This window comes from Mobula hypostoma, chromosome 14, assembly GCF_963921235.1.
Source record: "Mobula hypostoma chromosome 14, sMobHyp1.1, whole genome shotgun sequence".
Lineage (NCBI taxonomy): Eukaryota > Metazoa > Chordata > Chondrichthyes > Myliobatiformes > Myliobatidae > Mobula > Mobula hypostoma.
In genome coordinates, this window is record NC_086110.1 from 51,885,735 (window position 1) to 51,911,819 (window position 26,085).

The window sequence follows — 26,085 nt, forward strand, 5'->3', positions numbered from 1 at the left end:
TGCAGAGTCAATATCTCCAGCGGCATGTACACTTGGAGACATAACAACATTCTCAAAGTTGTAACAGAAGCGGTTGAGCAGAGAGTACTGCAGCACAACTTATCTCATGCCCCATGCTGCACAGAATATCGCATATTATTTGTGAAAGGAGGCTCCAAGTCAAGGGTGTACAGCGCAGGCTCACGATCAAGCATACTTTCTTCAGCCAATGATTGGTGTGTCAAAGCTGACCTGGATGGGAAAGGCAGTTTCCCGGAGCAAATAGCTTTCACCACATTGCATCCAGATATAATCATATGGTCTGACACCAGTAGAGAAGTGGTTATTGGTGAACTCACAATTCCCTGGGAAGACAACATCCATGAGCGCAAGTTAACCAAGTATGCAGAATTAAGATCAGAGTGCAGAGACAGAGGGTGGAAGGTCTCATGCTATCCATTCGATGTAGGCTGCCGTGGGTTTATTGCGTTCATTTTCCAGAAGTGGCTGCATGACCTTGGCTTCACTAGAAGGGAGATCAAGTCAACAAGCAGGGCTGTAGCTGAGGCAGCAGAGAAAGGATCAGCATGGGTGTGGACCAAGTACGTCCAGAGGGGCAGATAGTCAGACAGGGTATACATATCTTGCAAACCCTTCAGTAGTTGCATAGACACCTGAAGAGTAGACTATCTGTTGGATAGAAGTGACCAACAACTCTGATAGAGGCAGATGCCACGTTTTTAAGCTCACCAGTGGGAGGTGGTGCTTTAGCACTGCTGGCCCACCACCTCGAGGGAGTCTTGATCATAAGCGGCCGAAACTCCTGAAGACAGGTGACAGATCAACTGATGATCCCACTGGTGATAACACAAAACAGTTAACATCTTGGTCCACATGTATTTTCAATTCTAATTATCCATAAAAATATTAAGTATGAACATAAGAACATTCAGAAGAGAAAGAGCCACTAACCCTGCTTCTTGTACTTTGAAATTGAGGCATTAAAAAATTGGGAGCTTATTGGAGACTAAATTCTTTTGACCAGCAGGAACTGTTTGTCCTAGAAGCAAGTTCAGCAGATCACACTTTTGAGTTTGGTTAATATACAGCATATGCCTTGTCAGCTAGAGCATCACCACTTTCAAAGTACTTTTCGGTAATTGGTAACAGATGATATGGCTGGAGATAAATAGCTGTACTATGGAATTAATTAGGCATAAGAACAATGGTTGTTTTGGAGCACATCTTACCAACAGAATGCCTGATTCTAGGCTTTGATCCACTCTGTATACTGCCTTTGATCATGCTTTCTTTGTCTAGTTTTCACTTCATCTGTCTCCACATACAAATGCTAAGAAGTCACACGTGCTATCACAAGAAGTCTGAGGGACCAATAGTGAGAACTAATATCTTATCTGAACTCTGCTGTAGAAAATGATCCAGACGTATAATTTATCTGTGGTTTCTGTTTGTTTACTTTGCATCCTCCAAACAATGAACCAGTATTGGTGGTTTAGTGCACATAAAGAAGTTTATAACAGGATCGAGATCAGGGGTTCCCAACCTATTTTATGCCATGGACCAATACACTTAAGCTGGGTGTCTGTGTACCCCACGTTTGGAACCTGATCTCGATGAATTGGGTATGTGGGCCAAGGAATAGCAGATGGAAGTTAACTTGGGACAAGTATGACATATGTTGGTATGTTAAACTTGGGCAGGAATTGGACAGTAAGTGGTCAGGCCCTGGAGACTGTTGTAGAACAGAGACCTGGGGTACACAGTGATGACACAGGTAGACTGAGTGGTGAAGAAAGCATATGGCATCTTTGTCTTCATCGGTAAGGGCAAAGAGTACCGGAGTTTGAAGATCATGTTGCAACTGTACACGTTGTTAATGAGAGCGTGCAAAGTATCAGGAATAGTTCTGGTCACCCACCTGAAGGAAGGATGGAATGGGTGCAGAAAAGATTTCATGAGGTGTGACAGGATCCTGAATTATCCCTGTGAACTGTGCTTTTAAAAAGAGAAGGAGAGAGAGAGAGAGAGAGAGAGGGGCAAAGACTGCTCACTGTTAGTTTGGAATTTCTGCAAGGACACTGGCAGCTTCTAAGTTCCTACAGAGAGAGAAGGGAGGAGCTACTTGATGGTATTCAGCACAACCGTATTTAAACCAGCGTAATTTCTTGTTTCACGGGACACGCAGACGCACAAGGGTGTGGTGAAGTTACCACTATCCTATCCAGGTGCCCACGAGTGTGGGACTGGGGATCGATTCTGAGGGATTGATCTGTAATTATTAGTGCCTGAAAGAGCGACCCTGTGGAGTCTACTAGTGTGTCTAACCCTCGCCTGGGTTGGTAGATTATCACTTGAAGACGATGCTCTTAAGTTGGTCAAGTTTGGTTAACTTGGAACTTTCAGAGGACAATGGGAAGATCGACGGCATCAGCTCACCTGAAGAACTAAACACATCTCTCTCTCCATCACTACTCAACTCAATACCATGAACTGAACTGAACTTTACTCATCACCGTAAGACTGTATCCATTTACCCCTAGACTTGAAGAAGCTTGGTTTTTATCTATTTCCACATTTATATATAATCATTGCTAAACTGTTTGATATATCTAAATTTTTATTACTGTATTGTGTAGTTACTAATAAATACCATTAGTTAATAGCAGTACCAGACTCCAAAGTGTTTTCTATTTCTGCTGGATCTTTAACCCGTCACAGGGTACGTGACATGAGGGCATTACTGGAACTGTAAGGAGAGGCTGAAAAGGCTGTAACTTTTCTCCTGAGACTTAGGAGACCTTATAGATATTTATAAAATCATGAGTGGCATAGATTTTTTCCTCCAGGGAAGGGGAGTCTAAAGCTAGAACACACAGATTTAAGGCGAGATGGGAACGATTTAAAAGGAACCTATGTGGAAACTTTTTCTGCATCGAGAGCTGCCAGAGGAATCTGAAGAGTCAGGTATAATGACATTGTTTAAAAGCCACTTAAACAGTTATATGCATAGGAAAGGTTTACAGCAAGGGTTCCCAACCTTTTTTGTGCCATAGAGCCTTATCATTAAACCAGAAGTCCGTGGACCTCGGTCTGGGAACCACTGGTTTAGAGAAATAGGGTCAAAAGCAGGCAAATGGGATTGGATCAGATAGAGATCATGCTCAGCATGATTAAGTTGGACCAAAAGGCTTGCTTTCATGTTTTATAATTCTATCAATGAAGTCATTTATAAATTTTACAAAGTTCCTTCACCAGAAGGAGCAAGAAAATGAATGGAAGCTATGGTATTGAAATTAATTTGTTTCCAAAGATCTTGTCCATAGGTGGTACAACATTGCTTTTTGAAAAAAATTTGATTTTCGAGGTAAGTGGAACAATAATCTAATGTTCTTGTCTGTCAGTGTGATTTATGAGTTTGTTCTTCTCACTATAATAAAATTGGTGTAGATCTTGGTGGCCCACCCATAGAGCCAAATATAGCTATCCTGAATGTGATGGGACCTTGCCACTCATTCCTGTGGCTATTTCCTCTTTCTTTTGTGCAGTTAGTTCTGCCTCATCGTGAAATTTTATTCAATGGAGTGGCATGTTCATTGTCAGCTGCTATGGAACTACAATTGCTCGTGTTTACTGACCAGATTCTTTTTTGTCTTGTTTAGGAGGAGGGAAGGAGTTGCAAAGTGCGCATCAAGTATGCCTTTGCAGCTCACTAATAAAGCAAAATGAGCTGTTATGTTTTCTGAAGTGGAAATTGTCTTCAGAAATATTACAGTGCAGCTGATTCCAATTGTCAGCAGTCTGAGGCTGGCATGGATAACGAGATAATCCATTACAATTATGGAACCATGAGGCAATGTGCATTTAGTCATTATGAATATAGTAACGGTGGCAGCAAAGTCTTGTAAGACTAGCTGCTAAAGCTCTATACCTGGTCTATTCATGAAGGATAAACCTGATGGTTGAATCTCTCTTGAACAGAGCATATGTAGAGCTTCCGCAGCTGAGTTCACAATGTTTTGCTGCCATTTGGTGAAGGATGCTAATGTACATTCTAGGCATATTGTCAAACAAAAAGTGGTACGGAGCTTCACAAGGAGATGTTGGGACACATCCCAAAGACCTAGTCAAATAGGCAGGTTTTAAAGAATATCTCAAAGGAGGAGAGTGCGGAAGAACACATGCAGGAGGAGTTCGGCAGGTTAGGCTGCATCTATGGAAATGAATAAATGGTTGATGTTTTGAGCCAAGTCCCTTCATCAAGGCTGGCAAGGAAGTGAGAAGAAGACTGATGCTCTGATGCTGCCTGACTTGCCGAGTTCTTCTGGCATTTTGTTTATGTTATTCTGGATTTCCAGCATCTGCAGAATCTTTGTGTTTATGATTTGCTGCTCTTCTTCCCCTTTCTTTTCCAAAAACAACAGGAATGTTAAGTGCCACCGGCCTTTGTTTTTTCTGTGTTTGTGAAGAAGCCCAGTTTTTGCAGCAACAGCGAGATATTTTTACCATCATGAGCTACGATCATCATTAGCCGAATTTTTGATGTTTCACAGGTTGCTCTTAATGATGTCAAACGAGATGCAGAACTTCATCAGTATCAGTATTTCACAGTAGTAATGGTTCCCAACTTGGGGTCCATAGATCCCTTGGTTAATGGTAAGGCTCCATGGCATAAAAATAAATTGGGAACCCTTGCATGATAGGCTTTAATAGGACAGGTAGAGGACAAGCCCTGAAATAGACAATGGAGGTCAGCTGTAAAGGAGTTGATATCCATATGTAGCAGTTAATTTGGATTTTTTTTCCTGATAAAATTTGGAGTCATAATACATTCAGTGGCCACTTTAATTCGGTATACCTGTACACATGCTTGTTAATACAAATATTTAATCAACCAATCATGAGGCAGCAAGTCAATGCATTAAAGCATGCAGGTATGGTCAAGAGATTCAGTTGTTGTTCAGAACAAGCATAAGAATGGAGGAGAAGTGTGACCTACGTGACTTTGTAGAATAATTGTTGGTGCTAGGAGAGGTGGTTTGAGTATTTCTAAATCTGCTGATCCCCTGGGATTTTCGCACACGAGAGTTTACAGAGAATGGTGCAACAAAAGATATCGAGTGAGCAGCAGTTCTGTGGGTGAGAACGCCTGTAATTGAGGAAGGTCGGAGGAGAATGGCCAGACTGGTTCAAACTGATAGGAAGGCGACAGTAACTCAAATAACCACACATTACAATAATGGTGTGCAGAAGAGCATCTCTGAACACTCAGCACATCAGACCTTGAAATGAATGAGCTACAGCAACAGAAAACCACGGCCTCCCGTTCCTAATAATGTGACTGCTGGGTATATGTATCCTAGAACTACTGGCAATATACGTGTGAGCTTCTGAGTTTATTCCATAACATTTATTTCAGCCTCAAGTAAGCAGATATTTCATACGCCCTCAAGCGTTTTCTTTAAAAAAAGACTTTGTTCAGGAAAGATCAATGCTGTATGTTATAACATGTAGGATCTTCTAACAAGTATATTGTGGTGAAAAAAATCCTTCAAACAGAACCGTGAGCTATAATTAATTCAGTCTCAAAGGAACCATCTGGGCCATTAAATCTGTCTGTCGTTGTGCTTCCTTAGTTATTGTTAAGTCAATAGCAAGTAAAAAGATTGACCTGAACACCTTGTTAACACCAAGTAAAAGGTTGATGCTCCGTGTGGTATTGCTCACTCATCTCCAACCTACTTATTGCATTAATAGAGGGACCAGACACACAGCTGTTGGCGTGGAGCTATATTGGCAGTAATTAGCTGTTTTTATGTTGGTTAAGTGCTATTCTGCAAGCTCCTGACACGTGGTCCTTACCCAGCCAGTGCAGACACGTTGTCAGTTAAGTGCATTTGCTCAGATCCTTTTATTTTTTAGTTAGAAATACAGCCCAGAAACGGGCCTTTTCGGCCCAACAAGCCTGTGCTGCCCAATTATGTTCACGTGACCAATTAACCTACCAACGCCTACGTTTTTAGAATGTGGGAGGAAACAGAGACTCCCAGAGGAAACGCAGACGATCAATGGGAAAACATACGTACTCCTTACAGACAGTGACAGAAATTGAACCCGGGTTGCTGGTGCTTAAGGCTAAACACTAATTATTACGCTACTGTGCGTCCATATTATGTGAGTCTTAATCGCCTCTTTAGAAGATTTTAGTAACCCAGTATTTTTATTTATTTTTCATGAGTACAGAGATGTGTCTCCCTTCCTGAGAGGGTTAATATTCGACAGTTAAAGAGCTTTTTTTTCTGCTCTAAATCTGCCTATTTTTTAAAGTTTAATTTCAGTGCTGATTAGAAGGAAGTCATTTGGTGATTGGGTCCTGTTGCCTCTCCATAACATAATCTATTCCGTCCCATTCCCTTTCTTTCACACACCTTCGAATTGATCTTCCTCCTGATTCCTGTCCAATTAGCTGACTTGCTTCCAAAATTATCAATCAATTCCACTTCCACCGCCCTCCTAGGCAGTAAGTTCTTGCTGCGTGAATAGTTCTGCCTCTTATTTCCCGTAAATCTCTTACGCAAAGCCCTTCTCCTGTGTGGTGCAGTTCATGTACTATCAGCCAAGTGGGAGTGAGATAACTGAGAGCATTTTTACTGTGTTGATCTTTATCTAAACCTGTCATAATCCTGTACACATCCAAAAAATTCCCCGTCTACATCCATTGTTCCAGGGCGAAGAGTGGCAGCTTCTCCAGCTTAATTTTGTAGTTAAAATCCTTCATCACATGCTCAAAAGGACCTTCTTTCCTCAAGTACATTAAAGCGACTGCACACAACACATGTTGCCTAACCAGAGTAATATAAAGGTTCATTAGAATTATTTTGCCTTTGTATTTGCCCTTAAGAAGCCGAAGATCCCATGTGTTTTCTACCATGCTAACTTCAAAGGTCTACTCATACGAATCCTCAGGTCCCTGCCTTCCTACACACACATTGCAGCTGTTGCACAGTTAATGTTAACTTTTCCCCTTTCTTTTGTCATCATTTCACACTTCTGCATTATGTTCCATTTGACACTTGTTGCCATATTCTCATCATGTTTTGTTGTAGTTGATTGGTGTCATCTTTACCACTTTTCTGATTTCTAAGCCTATTGAATTTGCTCCGCTGTTCCATCACGGCTGATTTATTATTTATCTCAATCCCATTCTCCTGCCTTCTCCCCATTACCTTTGATGCCCTGATTAATCAAGAACCTATCAATCTCTGCATTAAATATACCCAGTGACTTGGCCTGCACAGCTGTCTGGCAATGAAATTCACAGATTAACCACTCTCTGGCTAAAGAAATTCATCATCATCTCTGTTCTAAATGGATGCCCCTCTATTCTCAGACTGTACCTTCTGGTCCCAGACTCTCCCACTATAGGAAACATCCTCTCCACATCCACTCTATCTAGGGCTTTCTATATTCAATGGGGTTCAATAAGATTCCCCCCCAACGGCCCCATTCCAACTCCAGTGAGTACAGGCCCCAAATCATCAAATACTCCTCATATATTAACACTTTCCTTCCTGGGATAATTCTCGTGAACCTCCTCTGGACCCTCTCCAATGCCCCAGAAGATCTTTTCTTAGACAAGGGCCTCAAAACATCTCACAATACTCCACGTGTGGTCTGACCAATGCCTTAGAAAGCCTCAGTTTATACGTTGTTACTTTTGTGTTCTAGTCCTCTCAAAATGAATGCTTACTGAGCGGGTCAAGCAGCAAACAGGACAAAATCTGCAGGTGCTGGAAAACCAAGCAACACACACAAAATGCTGGAGGAACTCAGCAGGCCAGGCAGCATCTATGGTGGGGGGTGGGGTGGGAAGTATTCCTTTCCTTAGGTGCTACATGGCCTGCTGAGTTCCTCCAGCATTTTGTGGGTCAAGCAGCATCTGTGGAGGCAAAAGGCTGGTTAATGTTTCGGGTCGACTTCCTGCATCAGTCATTTCCTTCAGACTCTGCTTGATTTGCTGAGTTTCTCCAATAGTTGGTATTTTTTTGCCCCAGGTTTCAGCATGTGCAGCATCTTAAAGATGTTGCTTTGCAGCAAACTCTCCTATTAAGCCTTCAGTTCCATTTCACCACCGCTAGATATATGTTGAGATACCACTACTTGTTAAATGGGTGCAGCCCCGCGCAAAAGTATTTGGTAAACAATGCTTTTATTTGCTGAGCAATAGCCTACTCTCTGATGGAACCTTTCAAATTGCATACTCATGAACTTTAACCCACAACATTGTTCTGTTATCTGTAGCTTTCCATAATGGCAGTCACTCTGGTGACAAGAGACTGCAGATGTAAATGTGTGTTGTCACCAGGAGCTGATATTCCTTCTCTAGCCTGTGCAGATATTATCCAGTATTCATTTCCTCTCTGCTAGCTCACCACCTCAGCAGCACTGATGAAAATCTACCAACTATGTATCTTTTTGAAACATTTTTACACCCAAACAGATTTAGAGATTTGTTTCATTTAGCTTTCTGGCTATTTGAAGCTCTTCTTTAAATTTTTCAGTTTCCACACACTTGGGGAAACATGGGTCCTCACCAGCTTGTGAACACCCAATTTATGTGCAGCTTACAATTACAGAATAGTGTTTGGGAGGCCAGCAGCAGGCTGCCTGCTGTGGGCACTACAGGTATCTTCCGGCAGGTGGGAACTCAAATTGCGGCTGCATTTCTAACTTGTGAACTGTTCGTGGTTATGACCAACTCTCAGAAATGGAACCCAGTCATAACCTGCGGTGGAACTATAAATGCAAAAGAATATTACTGTATTGGCTATAATGCTTTTAATGCTCTTTTGTTTTGTGATCTTTCACTTTTAAGTAAAAAAGGGAACATAGAATTAACGTAATTTTGCATGAAAGGGAAATAGAAGAGAATTTATTGACTAACTGGGAAATGATCATCTGGAAGGGTAGTTGAGCTTGAAACTATTACTGCTCTTATAAATTGCCAGATAAAAACAGAAAAGGTAGAAATCTAAGGATTTAGGAACTGGAAAGTGAGATTACATTGAATATCTTTTTCCTTTAACATTGACATAATGGGTATTGGTTTCTTATCTGCATACTGCCTCTATGATTTTATGTTTCTGATGATTGTGACTTCAGCTGTTCATTGTAATTGATTGCAGATTTATTTAACAGGAGTTATTTTTTCTCAAATTATTTGCCATATTTGTGCATTCAGAAAATCAATTGGGCAGTTTGGAAGCTCGTTTGGCTGGAGTTTATTCAGCGACTTTCGCACACACACAATAACATGGTTGGTGTGCACAATGTGGAAAGTGTACATTTGATGAGTGCTGTAATTTTTGTTGAGTTATAGCACTGTTGCTTAAAAACTGAGTCATTTGATGCATAGGATGCTAGAAAAATAGGCAGATCACGTTCTGTCTCCATCTTTTCTTTAGAGAGCTCAACTGATTAAGGAAATGGGAGCTCATTAGGTGCATTGGACATATCTTTACAACAATTCAAATTTCACCTAACATTTATTCATGGTGACTGATGATATGCCATTGGACTGGATTTTTATAATAATTAGTTCAAGTTTTATACTGAGGCATAACTTAATTTCAAAGTTTCCCATTGGTGTCTGTAGTGAGTATTGCTCTTATTTACTGTTCTAGTATTGATGACATGTGCAACATTGGCGTAGAATTACATTTGGGTAGGGTTGATCTTGATCAAACGGTGAGTGAGTGCGTGTACTGGTCTGTGTGACTCTTGAGTTACAGTGAAAATGATTTCGAGTTAGTGCACGTTTCCTGCATTAGAATCTCCTTATAGGGGTGGAGCCATCAGTTTTAACAGTTAAGAGCACAGAAGAGACAAGACATGATTAAGTATGGCATCCTTTTTTCTTGTTGCACCTTGTGACTTTAGTATGGATGTCCTCTTGTGTGGTTGTTGAATTGTGATGTATCCAGAGTTGAGTGGTCCGCCTGCTGTCTATAGTGGTCTTTGTGCAGTAAATATACGGTATCTCAAACAATTTTTATCTCCAACATTTCAGAAATAGACAAACTCAGTGCCCAGTCACTTTCAGCTATTTTACACCACTGTTTTAAAAAAAAATCAAGATGCACTCCATGGTTTTAAAACACTGCTGTCTGTGAAGTCACACACAAAGTACCCTCACTGAGGGAGTGATTAGATATTGATATCGATGCTGATGTGGAAGAATGTGAAGTTCTAGACCATAAAGCTATTAAGATACAGGAGTACACTTAGGTCAATGAGTGTGATTCACCATTTAATCATGGCTGATTTTTTTTTCGGACCAATTCTTCCATCTTTTCCCTCAACTCTTAAACTGTTTACCAGCCAAGAACCAATCAATCTCTGCCTTAACTGCCCCCATGATTGGGCCACTACAACCCTCTTTTGAGAGAGATGGAGAGAACACATAGGGATATAACAAGTAACACACATCAAAGTTGCTGGTGAATGCAGCAGGCCAGGCAGCATCTCTAGGAAGAGGTACAGTCGACGTTTCAGGCCGAGACCCTTTGTCAGGACTAACTGAAGGAAGAGTTAGTAAGAGATTTGAGAGGGGGAGGGGGAGATCCAAAATGATAGGAGAAGACAGGAGAGGGAGGGATGGAGCCAAGAGCTGGACAGGTGATTGGCAAAGGGGATATGAGAGGATCATGGGACAGGACGCCCGGATATAACAAGTGTTCAAGTCACCAGACATAGACAGAATGCCTACATTACTAAAGAAGTCAAGGAAGAAGTAGCACAGGGTTTGATTTCTCTTTCTTTTCAAATCTTTTTATTGTTATACAGAAGAAATAACACGAGTACATTGAAGTAACAACACTTACAGTGTCTCAAAAAAGACATTATCTTAAAGATTGAAAAAAAAATTTGTGATAACAAAAAAACCTACTAAGCAGAAAAAGTGGGGGGAAAAACCCCATTAGGTGTACAACCCCGGAGCCATGCGTCATACAAAAAGCTTCTAAAAATAAACATCAAACCACCAGCAGGAAAAGAAAATATACCAAAAAATTTACAATTAGATCGTGGAAAAAATCTATCAATGAACTCAAATGATAATAACAAGCAAATGAGCCCCATCTTTTCTCAAAATCAAATAAAGGTTCAAAGGTTTGACTTCTAATTTCTCCAAACTAAGACATAGCATCAATTGAGAGAACCATTGTGACAAAAGGGTTTGATTCTCAATTACTATTTTGATTAGGCAATAGGTGTGGTGGCAGAGGGCTGCAAAATGAATTATATGGTTTGTTTGAAAATGGAGAAATGATAAAGTGAACAACTGAAGACCTGTCATTCTAACAGCAATGGTGGCATAAATCAGTGTTTATATACGTCGAGTTAAGCAAGGTCAGTGCATGTGGATTTGTAAAGGAAAGAAAATGTCTGAAGCTTGAGAAGATTGCAAGATGAGTTATGGAGGAAAGTGCATTTGAAGTTGTTCATATGGATTTCAGGAAGACAAGTGATCCAAAGGGAAATGGCAAGGTGGATAACAATCAGCTCAATCAAGAGAAAACAAATGATAACGGAAATTGTAGGTTCTAGTAACTGCAGTAGGTTTCACAAGGCTCATTACTACAAGTTCCCCTTGTATGCCAACATGAATAAATTTGCCAAATTGTACCAAAACTGACAGCATGTTTGATTGGTGAGAAAGAAAGTCCAAAGTTGTAGAGGTCAATGAATGGGAAGTAAGATCTGTCCCACTTGCATGGTCTGGGCTACATGAGGCTAAAGGCCCTCTGCCATTTACCCCTTCAAAGCCCCTTTGGAAGGCAGTTAAGAAAATGAAGTCAATGTTGCTTTTGCCAACACCGGCCACCTCCTGTGAAAGAGTACAACAAAGTAGATACTATTTTGAAAGTTTAAAACATTTTGCCTTATTCTCTACTACACTTCACAATATACTCTTCTCAGCTGGGATTTTTCCTTTCTGTAACTTGTAAAACTCATGGAACAGTTCTGAGTACTGAAGGGTCTTGGCCTGAAACAGCGACTGCTTATTCTTTAAAATAGATGCTGCCTGACCAGCTGAGTTCCTCCAGTATTTTTGTCCATGTTGCTTTGGATTTCCAGCATCTGCAGACTTCCTTTTGTTTGTGCAGCAGTTACCTCATTCTGACTCATTTGGTACATTGTGCTTTACAGTGAGCCAAATCAACTCAAAGTTCTCTCCCCCTTTTTGTGGAAAAGCATCGCACCACAATTTGGCATCAAATGAGTGAATAGAGATATCGCACTGCCTAAAGTCTTAACTCCTGCACAGTTGAACAGTTTCTAGGACCAGCTGAAACTAATTTTAATGCTGCACTTACCTCAGAAAGCATCTCTAAATATCTATTAGAAAAATAAGGTAGAATCATTGTATTTTTACTCTGATCTGCTGTTTAAGCAAGACATTTTATACAACTATTTTTTTACTTTCTTTTCAGCCTGCTGGCTACATGGAGAACGCCATTTCATACAGTGCTATCGAGGACATTCAGCCGTTATCATGGGAAAACGCACCTAAGTACTGTTTACAGCTCACCATCCCTGGAGGCACGGTTCTACTGCAGGTAACTTTTCAGATTCTGAACCTGAGAAACAGAAAGCCAGACATCTTAGTCATCGCTTTACATTTGCTTTTTCTCTGGGGTCAAAGATGGAAAAGGGCTGAGAATATGTGGAACGATAGGGCAGCGTGGTGGTTAGTGTAACACTGTACACTGCCACGATCACTGATCACGGTTCAATTTGCCCTGCGATCTCTATCGTCCCAGTGACTGAGTGTGTTTCCTCTGAGTGCTCTGGTTTCCTCCCAAGTTCCAAAGACATGTGGTTAGCATTATTGAGCTGTGGGTATGCTATGTTGCTACTCCAAGTGTGGTGACACTTTTAAGCTGCTCAACGCAATCCTGGCTGATCTGTTTTGATGTAAATGATACATTTCATTGTATGTTCCCATGTATGTGCAATAAATAAAGTGAATCCTTGGTTATCTTTGCTAAAAGTGAACAAAAATGTCAGGCACTTTCACAAAGGAAACTTTGGCTAAAATTGTGATAATCACCATCTATCTCTCCTACAAGTAATCCTTCCTTGGACTGTAAGGACATAGGAGCAGAATTTGGTCCATCAAGTCTGCTCTGCCATTTCATCACGACTGACTTATTACCCTTCCAAACCCCTTTCTCCTACCTTCTCCTCATAAACTTTGAAACCCTGATTAATGAAGAGCCTATCAGCATACCCTTTAAATATACCAAATGATTTGGCAATGATTTCCACAGATTCACGACCCTCTGACTAAAGAAATTCCTTCTCAGCTCTGTATTAAATGGATGTGCCTCTATTGTAAGGCTGTGCCCTTGAGTCTCAGACTCCCCCACAGAGGAAACATCCACTCTTCAATATTTGATAGGTTTCAGTAAGATTCCTCTCCTAAACTCCAGCAAGTACAGGCCCAGAGCCATCAAATGCTCTTCATACATTAACCCTTTCATTCCCGGTGTAATTCTCATGAACCTTCTTTGGACCCTCTTCAATGCCAGCACATCTTTTCTTAGATGCTCTGGAACCAAAAGGGATAACTTCGCTTGTGCCATCATTAAAATGTTCCCACAACCTATGGACTCACTTTCAAGGATTCTTCATCTCATGTTCTCGATATTTATTTATTATTATTTTTTAATTCTTTTTGTATTTGCACAATTTGTCTTTTGTACAATGGATGAACACCCAAGTTGGTGTGGTCTTTCATTGATTCTAACATGGGTATTATTCTATCATGGACTTATTAAGTATTCCTGCAAGAAGATGAATCTCTGGGTTGTATGTGGAGACATACATGTACTTTGATAATAAATTTACTTTGAACTTTAAAATGTTCACAATATTTCAAGTAAGGTCTGACCTATACCTTACAAAACCTCAGTATTGCATCCTTGCTTTTATATTCTAGTCCTCTTGAAACAAATGCTAACGTTGCATTTGCCTTCCTATTACCAACTCAGCCTGCAAGCTAACCTTTAGGGAATGCTGCACGAGGACTCCAGCGTCCTTTTGCACCTCAGATTTTTGAATATTCTCCCCACTTAGAAAAGTGCATCCTACAAAATTGCATGACCATATACTTCCCTACACCATATTCCATCTGCCCCTTCTTTTCCCGTTCTTCGTCCTTCTACAGACTTCTTGCTTCCATGACACTATCTGCCCCTCCACCTATCTTCATATCTTCCAAAAACTTGGGCACACAGCCATCAATTTTGTCATCCAAATCATTGACATATGATGTGAAAAGAAGTGGTCCCAAAACCGAGTCCTGTGGAATACCACTAGTAACTGACAGCCAACTAGAAAAAGCCCCATTTATTCCAACTCTTTGCCTCCTGCCAGCCAGCCAGTCAGTCATCTATCCATGCTAGTATCTCCCCTGTAATAACATGGGTCCTTATTTTGTTATGCAGCCTCATGTACGGCATCTTGTCAAAGCCCGCCTGAAAGTCCAAGTAAAGAATATCCTTTGTCTGTCCTCCATGTCAGTCCATGGCCTCCTCTACTGTGACAATGAGGCCACTCTGGAGAAGCAACACCTTATATTCCATCTGGGTAGCCTCCAACCTGATGGCATGCACACTGATTTCTCGAGCTTCTGGTAATTGCCCCCCCGCCTTCACCATTCACATTCCCATTTCCCCCTCTCACTTCATCTCCTTAATCTCCTTACCTGCCCATCATCACTTCCCACTGACGGTTCTCCACCTTCCCTTTCTTCTATTGACTTCTACCCTTTCCTATCAAATTTCCCCTTCTCCAGCCCATTATCTCTTTCACCTATCAGCTTCCCAGCTCTTTACTTCACCCCTTTCCCTCTCCCACCTTCCACCTTGTACTTTTCCTCCCCCCCCCACCCTTCTTTCTTTTTGCTCTAATTTCTCATCTTTTTTCTCCAATCCTAATGAAGCGTCTTGGCCCGAAATGTTGACTGTTTACTCTTTTCCATAGATGCTGCCTAGCCTGCTGAGTTTCTCCAGCATTTTGTGTGAGTTGCTTGGATTTCCAGCATCTGCAGATTTTCTCATCTTTGTCCTGCTTGGTATTTCCTCAAAGAATTCCAACAGATTTGTCAGGCAAGGTTTCTCCTTAAGGAAACCATGCTGACTGTGGCCTTTTTTTTTATCATATGCCTCCAAGTACCCTGAAACCTTATCCTTAATAATGGACTCCAAAATCTTAACAACCACTGAAGTCAGGCTAACTGGCCTATAATTTCCTTTCTTCTGCCTCTTTCCCTTCTAAAGAGTGGAATGACTCTTGTAGTTTTCTAGTCCTCCAAAAGCATTCCAGAATCTAGTGACTCGTGAAAGATCATTACCTAATCCCTCCACAATCTCTTCAGCTACTTCCTTCAGAACCCTGGGTTGTAGTCCAAGTAACTTAACCTTATTTCCATGATGAGTTCAGACATAGTAATTGAATAAAGTATTTTGATCTGATGGCAGATTTGACTCAAGAGATCCAGCACCTCATCAGATTCATTTATTTGTTCCTGGTTGACTTAAGCTGTCTTCTAAAGTTTCACATTTCCGTTTGGGCATATTTGAAAGATAACATTTCTAAATATGTCATTCTATTGTGTATTCACTTGATTAAGAGCTATTTTAGTTTAGGGCAAGTTGAGAGAAGGTCTTTTGTTAGGAACCTTAACCTCCTTAGGGCCAATTCCTTCTTTCGATTTTTAAATTATTTCATCCCCTGGGGATTGTAATCTCAAAGATTCAATATCCTCTGTGGTTCTGTGAAAGAATTTCTCAGATAGTCTACTGGCTTATGCCAAAGTCTGGGGAGGTCATTACTCCCGGCCAATTTCTGCCACGTTTACCAAGGATTCAAAGGAATTTGGACTTCATCCATTTTCCTCCCAGTTAGATGGCCTTGTCTGATCTGATGAAGTACTCTAGTCTGCCTTCAACAAAAATACTTTGTACTGTTCAGTCTCCTTATTATAATCCAATTTTTGTTTGAGGGAGATAGATTTAGAGATTTATTTAGCTTGGGCTGACTGGCCACTTTTAGAGTAGTATGGTTATTTAAGATTTTGGAAAAGTAAGCATAGTACATCTAGATTCCATAAATGTCTAATATATCCAATGTTAACCTTTCTTCATTTGATATAAGGATGTTGTAAGGTAACTTGAGTATTTAGGTAGTGTAAACTAACCATAAATATTTTGTATTTACATACTGTGAATTTTGATTGAAATTTTATTTGAATAATAGGTGGATTGAACACAGGTATAGGATATTGTCCGCCAAGTGGTAAATCATGATTTCCTTCATTTAGAAAGAATAAGTTTACGATTGCCCTAATATAACAGAGGAGAAAATCTTTCCACTTTAACGTGTTTGCTTACATCTTTTAGCAAGCTTCTTGCTGAATTTCCTATATTCAGATTGTATAAACAAAGATTGAGTGGCCACATCATCACATTCATTCTCCTTGAACTTTAAACCTCCAAGTAAATGATCAAAGGTTCTTCAAACAATTCTTTTTAAGAAATTACTGTTTAACTTTGAGTTGGTCTGATCAAATCAAAACACCTATGGTGTCCTTTTGTCATGAGTAATGTTGTAAGTGTTTCAAAGATATGAGAACAATATCAATAACCAGCTGAAGAGAGTAATGTGTGTATGTGTGGGCAGGGGGTACCCCCATACCCTGGTTAAATAAAGACCACGTACTTTGGTTAACCCAAATCTAAGGATTGCAAAGATGAGAATTGCAAAGGGAGGATTAGCAGGGGGATCCCACTGTGAAAGGCTTCAGCAACTGAAAACACTGTGACCAGTGGTGGGACAATAGATGAGAGTGCAAATGAGGACAGAAGTAAGAAGGTGTGTCTTTTATAAGGACGGAACATGTTACGGAGACAAGGCTGCAAAATTAATAATTTGAGGAAAACATTTTTGTGGTATTTGGGAAAAGAGAAGCAGATGTTGATCCAGTGAGATTGGATGCAGAATTTTGGAAGTTTGCACAGGGCATCAGCGAGTGTTTGGCCTGGAGCACACAGGATGGGGAGATGTGGGAAGGAGATGAGTGCCAAGGCATTAATAAAGGCAGCAGCAGATGGGCTCAAGCAGCGCTGGAGTCTGGCAAAGGAAATGGAAGTATCCTTAATAATGGAGCAAGAAGCTCAGCCAATGGTTTGATTAAGGCATTGGGATTGTAAACATGTGGTTCGGCCTGAGAGATAATACTTTTATGTTTTTTAGAGTGTCTTAGAAGGGTTTACGAGCAAAGATTTAATTTTGAACTGTGATGGTTATTGATGTTAAGGCAAATATGGCAGCCAGCTGCATAAAGCAAGATCCCATTAACATTGAGATAATTGATTAGTTGAACTTTTATCTTGTAAATTTAGTTGAAGGAGGAATGCTGACCATAGAACTGGGAGCATCCCTGAAGTATTTGAATGGCATCACAGGTTCAATGCTTCATCCAAGATATTATCCTAGGTAAAGATATTAACCTAGGTAATGCAACTCTCTCTGGAAAATACTGTTTTATTACATTTTGCAGTGGGGTTCAAACTGCAACTTTCTGACTCCAGTGAGAACCTTATCAACTGAACAAAGTGACAATTCAGTGTTTAGAGGTTGACAGAGTACATGAAGGGACAATGTTTCCTCTGGATGGGGCGGATAGAACCTCAAATGCCACGGAATAGGAGCAGGCCCTGACCCATTATTGGCTGTGCCACACTGACCGTGTTGCCATTCAAACTAATCTATTCTTGCTGCCCATGGACAACTTACCCCTGTTCACTGCATGTTTATGTGCCTGTCCATGTGCATTTTAAGCACTGCTATCACATCTGCTTCTACAGGACATTCCAGGCTCCTACCACAATATGTTAGAAAAGTTGTCCACTTATCTCCTTTACCATGTCTCCCTCTCACTTTAAACCTACACTCTCTTCTATTTGACATTCTTACTATGGGAGAAAAACTCTTGACTACTCAACCCTACATATGGTTCTCATTATTTAATATAATCCTTATCAGGTCACTTTTCGAGCTCCAGAGAAAACAACACAAATTTGTCCAACTTCTCCTTGTAGCTAGAACTCTTTAATCCAGGCAACATCTTAGTGAACCATTTCTGCACCCTCTCCAGATTCTCCAGGATTGCCTGTAATATTCTATACGTGGCCTAATCAATGTTTTGAACAGCCGCAATATTTATATTCAATGTTCTACTGATGAAGGAAAGCATGCCATGTGCCTTCTTCACCAGCTTATCTATTTATTTTGCCAATTTCAGTGAGCTTGCATCCCAAGATCCCTCTGTATATCAAAGCTAATAGAGGTCCTGCCATTTATTGTATATCTTCCTCTTGCATTTGACCTCCCAAGATACATGGCCTCCTACCCGTCCAGATAAAACTCTTGTCATTTCTACACCCAAATTTCCAACTGATCTATATCTTGTTGATTTCTTTGTCAACCTCTGTCATTATCTGCAACTACATCAATTTTCATGTTGTCTGCAAATTTGCTCATTTTCTGCATTTTCTTCCAGATTATTTGTGTATATTACAAACAGTAGAATTCCCATCACAGATTTTTGTGGAACATTGCTGGTCAAGGTAGATATCTAGACAGATCGATAGATACTTTATTGATCGCAAAGGAAATTACAGTGTCACAGCAACACTACAAGTGAATAAAAAATAATTAACAACAAGGAGTCTAACAGGAGGGCGTCATCCCTTCCCTGTCTATAGGTTGACTTACAGAGCCAAATTGCTGAGGGTAAGAGTTACCTCATATGGCACTCTTTGGAGCAGCACAGTTGTCTTAGTCTATTACTAAATGTGCTCCTCTGTTCAACCAAGATGGCACGCAGAGGGTGAGTAACATTGTCCAAAATTGCCAGAAATTTCCATAGGGTCCTTTGTTCTACCACAGCCTCTAGTGTGTCTAGATTGATTCCTATAAGAGAGCCAGCCTTTCTAATGAGTTTAATGAGCCTCTTGGCATCACCTGTGTTGATGCCATTGCCCCATCACACCACCACATAGAAGATCGTACTGGCGACAGCAGACTAGTAGAACATGTGAATGAGAGGCCTGAATACTCCAGAGGACCTCAGTCTCATCAGGAAGATGTGCCTCTTGTACACAGCCTCTGTATTGGTGCTCCACTCCAGTCTTTCATCCAGGTACACCCCTATGTACTTGCAGGTCCTCACCACATCTACCGCCTCACCATCAATAGTGACAGGGAGCAATGCAGGCCTAGTCTTCCTAAAGTTCATCACTGTTTCCTTTGTCTTACTGATGTTGAGCTGAAGACAATTCAGCTTGCACCATTTGACCAAGTCCTACACCAGGGCCCTGTATTTATCTGCCTGTACTCCCTTTATGCACCCAACCATTGCTGAGTCATCAGGGAATTTCTGCAGATGACATGACTCAGTGTTGTGTCTAAAGTCCGCGGTATACAGGGTAAACAGGAAGTGAGCCAATACAATCCCTTGAGGGACCCCAGTGCAAGAACAACTTTGCATCCAGCTTAACAACTCACCATGGATTTAGTACTTGCCATGGTAATAAAAGGTAACCTGTTTAGGAGATAGATGAAACATAGTTTCCTCTGTAGTGGGGGGTGAATCTCTGGAACTTTCTGCCTAAGAGATCTGTGAGGGTTCATTTCCCAGTATATTCACACCAGATTAATAGTTTTCTTTTGGATACTAGGGAAACAAGCCATTGGGTAAGTGCAGGTTTATTGGGCTGTTAAAATTTGAAATGTTGTCATATTTGGTAAAGAGGTTGGCATGAGGAGCCAAATGGCCCAGCCTTGGTCTAGTTCTAAGAATTCTTATGCTCTCAAGTGAATTTAAAATGACTGTTGCTTTTTAGCTTGAAGATGAACATTTTTGTATACTTGTCATATTTTTTCCATAATGGGAAAGAACTTGAATATTTAACGTCCGTCCAATGTGGTTTTTCCCTGCTACCTACCACTTAATCACCTTAATTCTTTAATTTATTGTATATATTCAATGAAGACTTCAATTTAACCACGACTCCTTGGTAACAGTATATGTAGTGTGATATCAGGTAGTTAGTGCAAACTGTGTGTGTAGGCATGCAAATGTTGAAATGACAATAATGATGTAGATATATTGTTTGATTGCAAATGCTACTTAAGGGTGGTTGGCATGAAGACTTTAGATGTTTATGATAATAATGCAAAACCACAATGATAATTGCCTTGTATCTTAAGAACAATGTATTAGAAGGAAAGGCCATATCTCAGGCCTGCTTTGCCATTCAAGGATCTCATTGATTGATGGCTTCAACTTTTCCTGCCTCACCTCCATAATGTCTGATTATCCTATAGTACAGAAATTTTATTTTTCTCAGCCAGTTCCAAGGATGTCTTGCTTTCACTGCAGTTCTCTGGGTTCTGAGATGACAAATGAATCTTCTGCAATAACTGTAGACTCTGGCGTATGTGGTACAGATAGACAGGTGGTTTTGATGGTATTCTTTACATGTTTGCTATTGGCCTGCACACACTTCCATCAAAGGGATTCAAAGTGTTTGTTGCCTTTGTAACCAGTGTTGAGCAGCCATGGACTGGGGGATTCCATGAGTTGGTGAGTATGCTACGTGGCACTAATTTCAGCCTCAAAGGTACTCTATTCCTCACAGCTTTCTAGTGCAGGGAACTCCAACAAATCCCAACAAAAAATCCTTCTCACCTCAACCTTATGGTAAGTTGGTGTTGTGATAATATTTCCCCATTGGTGGGAACTTGCAATCATGATTCTAAATTCCCACCAAAGGGATATACTATCAGAACACCAACTTTGTTGGTAGAATTTTACAGGTTACTTGCCATTCTTCTATACTCCAGAATTTAAGTGTAGTCATGTTCCTGCTGCGTAAAACTTTAATTAGGCCAGATTTGGAGTATTAGCTGAAGTTCTGCTTGCTCATCATCACATCAATCATATTAGTGAATTCCCTGTTTGTTTTCACTCCATTTATATCTTCCTTTCAATAAGACGAAGCTGTAAGCATAATTCTAGGTGCTGTCTCACCAAAAACATGAAAGAACAAAAACAAGACTTCAATAAAAATAAAGTGCTTAAAGCTACATCGACATTCACTAGATGCTGAGAAGGAATGAAGTAAACAATCCGTGTTAATTTTTTTTGAAGGGCTAGTAGTTTACTTGATCGAGTCCCCCTCAAAACTACTCTTGATAACTATCTGATTTCCTTATTTAGTCTCTGAACAATTGTCATTTGGAAGTTTGTTTGCATGTGGACATCATTTACATCATCATCCATGGACAAAAATTTTGTGTTGCTGATAATGATATCTTTATTAACTATCACCCACTGAATACTTCATGAGCCAATTGCTGAGTATTTTAAACCTGTATATGTTTATTGTGCTCTGTGTTACATAATTGAACCACAATGGATTCTCAAGCCTGATTTATACTTGTGCGTGCGGGCTACGCCGCAGCCTACGCCATAGGCCTGATTTATACTTCTGCAAATCTCTACGCCATAGTGAGCATGTGTTGTTGTGTCTGCATCGCTCTGCAATTCACTGCCAAAATGCTAGTTGGCGGTGGGGTTTCTATGCCACTGTGTTGAGCTTCTTCGTGAGAGACATGGACAAGGAAATGCATTTTAAATATTTTCGGATATCGGCAGGTGGATTTGACGATTTGGTTCATCGTCTCCAACCATTTATTTTGCATCAGTGTACAGATATAGCGGAGAAAAGCAACCGGAAACGCGTAGGGGAAAATACGATGATGACCAAGTGGACCAATCACAGTTGTTGAGGTCTGCGTCGCTGCGACGCACGAGTTACTTTTTTGGAGAGGTGCATGTCACCCTACGGCGTAGATTTGATGCAGAATTATAAATCAGGCTTAAGAATTAGACTGTTTCTGAGCATTTTTTACACAAAAACAAGTCATCCTTTTGAACCCATTTCATATGATATATTCTCATACACATTGTCTTCAGCGACTTCTACACCTTATGGTTTTCATTTTTTAAAGTATTGATGTGGCAAAAAATCCTGCACAGTTAGTACATATACATTAAAATTGCTATGAAATCCAAAATTTTACTGCTGTGTCGGCCAGCCTGATATTGTTCATGATATTTTCAGCCTTATGTCCAGTTTTGGCCAATACTTATCCAATTTTGAAATATTTAATTCTCAGAACTCTACCATTGTATTCATGTAGAATTATAGAGTCATCCGCCACAGAAACTCTTTTGTGGTATTTATTGAAAACAGTTTAAACTCTTTGGTCTTGATACATTTGGCTTCAATCAATATTAAACTTTTACAAAGCTTTGGATTTGAAATCACTTCCTAAAATGGACATAAAGCTTCGTTGAAAGAAATGCTTACAGCAGCTCTTTACTGCCCTGTCCTCCTCCACCATCAGTTGCCATCATGACTGCTTGGCCTTTCCTGAGGAAATCTGGAATGTGCCCATATGCTGTTTAATAAAATAACATAAATGGATATTGGCATTTTTCCCAGATATGGACGATAGTTGTATCACAATGATCCCTGGAGGCAAAGAAGCAAAGAAAGGAAATATTCGCTCTTTTTATGTCTTTAACTAAATTTAAGCCAATTTGAATTCTTCAAGCAATTTTTTTCTCTGTTGTGTGCATTCCCCACCATGTGTGTCAGCCTGCGTCAGTCAGGGTCAAGCATGGATGTTGTGTCCTAGCTGTTTAAATGTGCAAGCCTGGGCAGTACGACATGTAGAGCAATCTGTCAGCTCTCCCTCTCCACGCATCTGATGAATTCAAAGGAACAGCAGAAACCGATACAGTTTGGCACCAGCAGTATTGCAGGTGGTGTCAGTCAGCCATGAACTCAACATAAGACTGCCTGAGGGACTCCAGCTCTGAACTTTCCCCTCGGGGTTTGCTAACCAAAGCCTTCTCCATGAGTGGGTATAGCTGCAAGGCAGTGAAGGTTCGAGATCAGAGTTTTCCTTCTAGATGAGCTGCCGACCACAGCTGACAAATCCCATCTGCCTGAAGTGACTGGATTTAAGGCACCAGTTACCCGACTTTGCCCCTTCTCCTCTCAGTAGAAATGGTTCCACCGGGCCCAACGTGAAGGCTGGGAGCTGGACTTAGTTGTCAAAGGCTATTTGCGTTGCATACCATTGGGAGCATTTAATAGGAGCTTGTCCCCACTACCACTCCCAGCTATAACACCTTAAGTAACCACTTCCCACCACTCAATAATATAGGTAATAATTTTTTGATGGAAGAATCTTTCATATGATGCATTCCCAATCTGCATAACTGCAAAGCTAGCTGAGGATTGGCTAACAGACAGAAGATAAGACAAATGGGTCAGTTTTGAATCTGCAACATTAACCTATGGAATATCACTGAGGATCCTCTCTAAATAAGTGAAGAAAAAGGGGCTGAGTGTAATGGAAACAAATTTGCTGATGATACAAACTGGTAAAAAAGTTGTGAGGAGAATTTAAGGTGATGTGGACATGCTCAGTAACTGAGTAAAAGTATGGTATGTAGTCCGCAATGTAGGGAAACATAATGTTATCCACTTTGGTAAGAAGAATAGAAAAACAGAATATTGTTGAAAAGAGGACAGGCATAGAATGCTGCCTTTGCCCAAGAAACACGGGAAAGAAAATGAAATATTGGCCTTTATTGCAAAGAAAATGGCGGATAAGAGTATGTTAATCTTACTACACTTCTAAAAGCCTTCATGAGACAAAACCTGAAGCAGTCTGTAGAGCTTTGATCTCCTTATTTAAGGAACAATATACTTTGCATTGAAGGCAGCTGTGATCACATAGTCACTGGATTCATGAGTGAATGAAGAAGTGGGTGAGTGAGGAAAGGTTAAACAGGTTGGACTTTGAAGACTGAGATGTGATCTAATTGCAACATAGATTTTGAGGAAGCTTGACAAGTAGAAGCTCTGAGAAGGTTTCAGCTCATGGAGAACAGAGAATCACGAAATATAGTTCCAGAATAAGGATTAACATTCAGACTACAGATACGGAGGCATTTCTTCTCTCAGAGGACTGTGATTCCTTGGATTTCTTCAACCCAGCAAAGCGAAAGACTGAATCATTGAGTATATTCAAAAATGAATAGGCAGATTTGTTGACAATTGTTGCTATGGATAGATGAATGGAATCATAGTTTAGATATGATTTTACTGAATGTCTACATTAGGGATTTTCAGATAGAGTTGGAAATATCATTAATGGTAGAGAGAATATATTCATCTTAAGTGAGATTAGCATGCTGATATTTTGCTTTGGAGTATGAATGAAGCAGGAGCATGAAACCTACAAGATCTGAATCTTGTAGCACACGATTTGTGAGTGAATCAATAGAAAGTGAATAATCAATTATTAATCTAGGAATATCACTGACCAGCCTTAATGTGAAAGAGCCAGGATAAATTGAGTGTTGTGTAGATTTTGTCTTTCCCATGTCAGTTGAGGTTTGGCGCCTTGTGTAGGTGAGATGTATATAGTAGAGAGGATGCTAATGACCACGATAATCAGCCAATGAAACTGAAGTATTTTACAAACCAGGGAGTAATGATTTCAGTTTTACTATTTTGTTATATGTTTTACTAGAAGCAAAAGAAAGTAGGAAACGTCAAAGTTCAAAGTATGCATATTGTCAAAGTATGTATACTTATATAGTCTTGATATTTGTCTTCTTTCAGGTAGCCACAAGGCAAAGAAACCCAATAGAACCCATTAAAAAAGACCATCAAACACCCAAAGTGCAAAGAAAAAAAACCTGCAAACAATATAGATGGATTAAGACGCAAACTGAAGCATCATAAACATTTAAAAATAAGTTGTATTATTTTAAAATTCATTGAATTTTAAAATAATTATTCCGAAGAGATGAAATTCCATTTATGTAACCGTAGAGTTTTCGGTCCTGAATCATATGAAGGTGGATGTTTTCTGAGTTATGTGTCTTGTCGTTATTGGTCATACAAGAATGAACATGTCCCTTGCAAATTTTAATAAGCTTCCCTGTCTCAAACAAATTGACTAGTTTGGCAATTGAAGGTGTATTTATTAGCAACTTCACTGATGAGGTTAAAGCTCTTGTCAGATCAGTAGCATAGTTAAACAATATTGATCCTTATTGTGTCTTAAATTCTGTTTTCCTTCATACATGATCTTTTAGAAATGAGATATAAATGCAAAAAGTTTTGCAGATGGGACAAGTTTGTGAAAGAAAGGCCATATAATAAGAAAAAGTGCAGATCCACCAAACTATTAACACCGCATTATATGACTTTCTCTATGACTTATCTCCAAATGTGTATGTGCTCAACCCAATGCAGCTATTTTTTTGTCATGAGTTTAGTTGGGGCTTTAAAATAATACCTTAATCAAAAAGAACAAGAATAATGACTGATGTAATAGGAGACAGCAAACCAGGGCTACTGCCAACATTTTACAGAGCAGTGAGAGCTTGCAAGGGCTTGCAGTATTTACGTTGTCATTAATGGATTAACATCAAAGCCTAGGCTTATTTTCATTTCTGTGCTGCCTCTGTTACTTCACAGTGGTTGAAGGTATTTTGGTTTTGGCACCCTCTCTTTATTTCAGTTCCAGTGAAGGGTAAACAACAGCACAGGAGCTGAAAATACAATACCACACCAACAATCCTGTAAAGGAACAGAAAACCAGATAAAATTAGTACCAAAGAGGAACTGCTTCAATAATGGCAGCTTGAAGAAAGCAAGAAAAAGGAGAGGAAGCGGGTTTGTGGGGGTGTTTGGGATGGAGATTTGGCCGACAAAAGAGACTTGGTGATTGGATAAGAATGCTTGTGGCTCCAGGGATTGGGTATTAATCTGAGTCCAGTTGACTAAATGCTGGTATGGAAATTGTTACTTCACAGCCACGCTTGAAGTAGAAGGTTAATGAGTTGAGAGCAGTGAT

The 26,085-nt window shown here is 40.1% G+C and overlaps 1 protein-coding gene across 2 annotated transcripts in view; it reads left to right on the forward strand.

Moving 5' to 3' along the window:
• The window catches only part of cmip (c-Maf inducing protein), a 256,495-nt gene that overhangs the window by 120,426 nt on the left and 109,984 nt on the right, over positions 1–26,085 (forward strand). For both annotated transcript variants that reach the window (XM_063067127.1, XM_063067128.1), the window contains exon 2: positions 12,492–12,617. In XM_063067127.1, the coding sequence (XP_062923197.1) occupies positions 12,492–12,617 (126 nt within the window). The remainder of the gene's footprint in view (positions 1–12,491; positions 12,618–26,085) is intronic.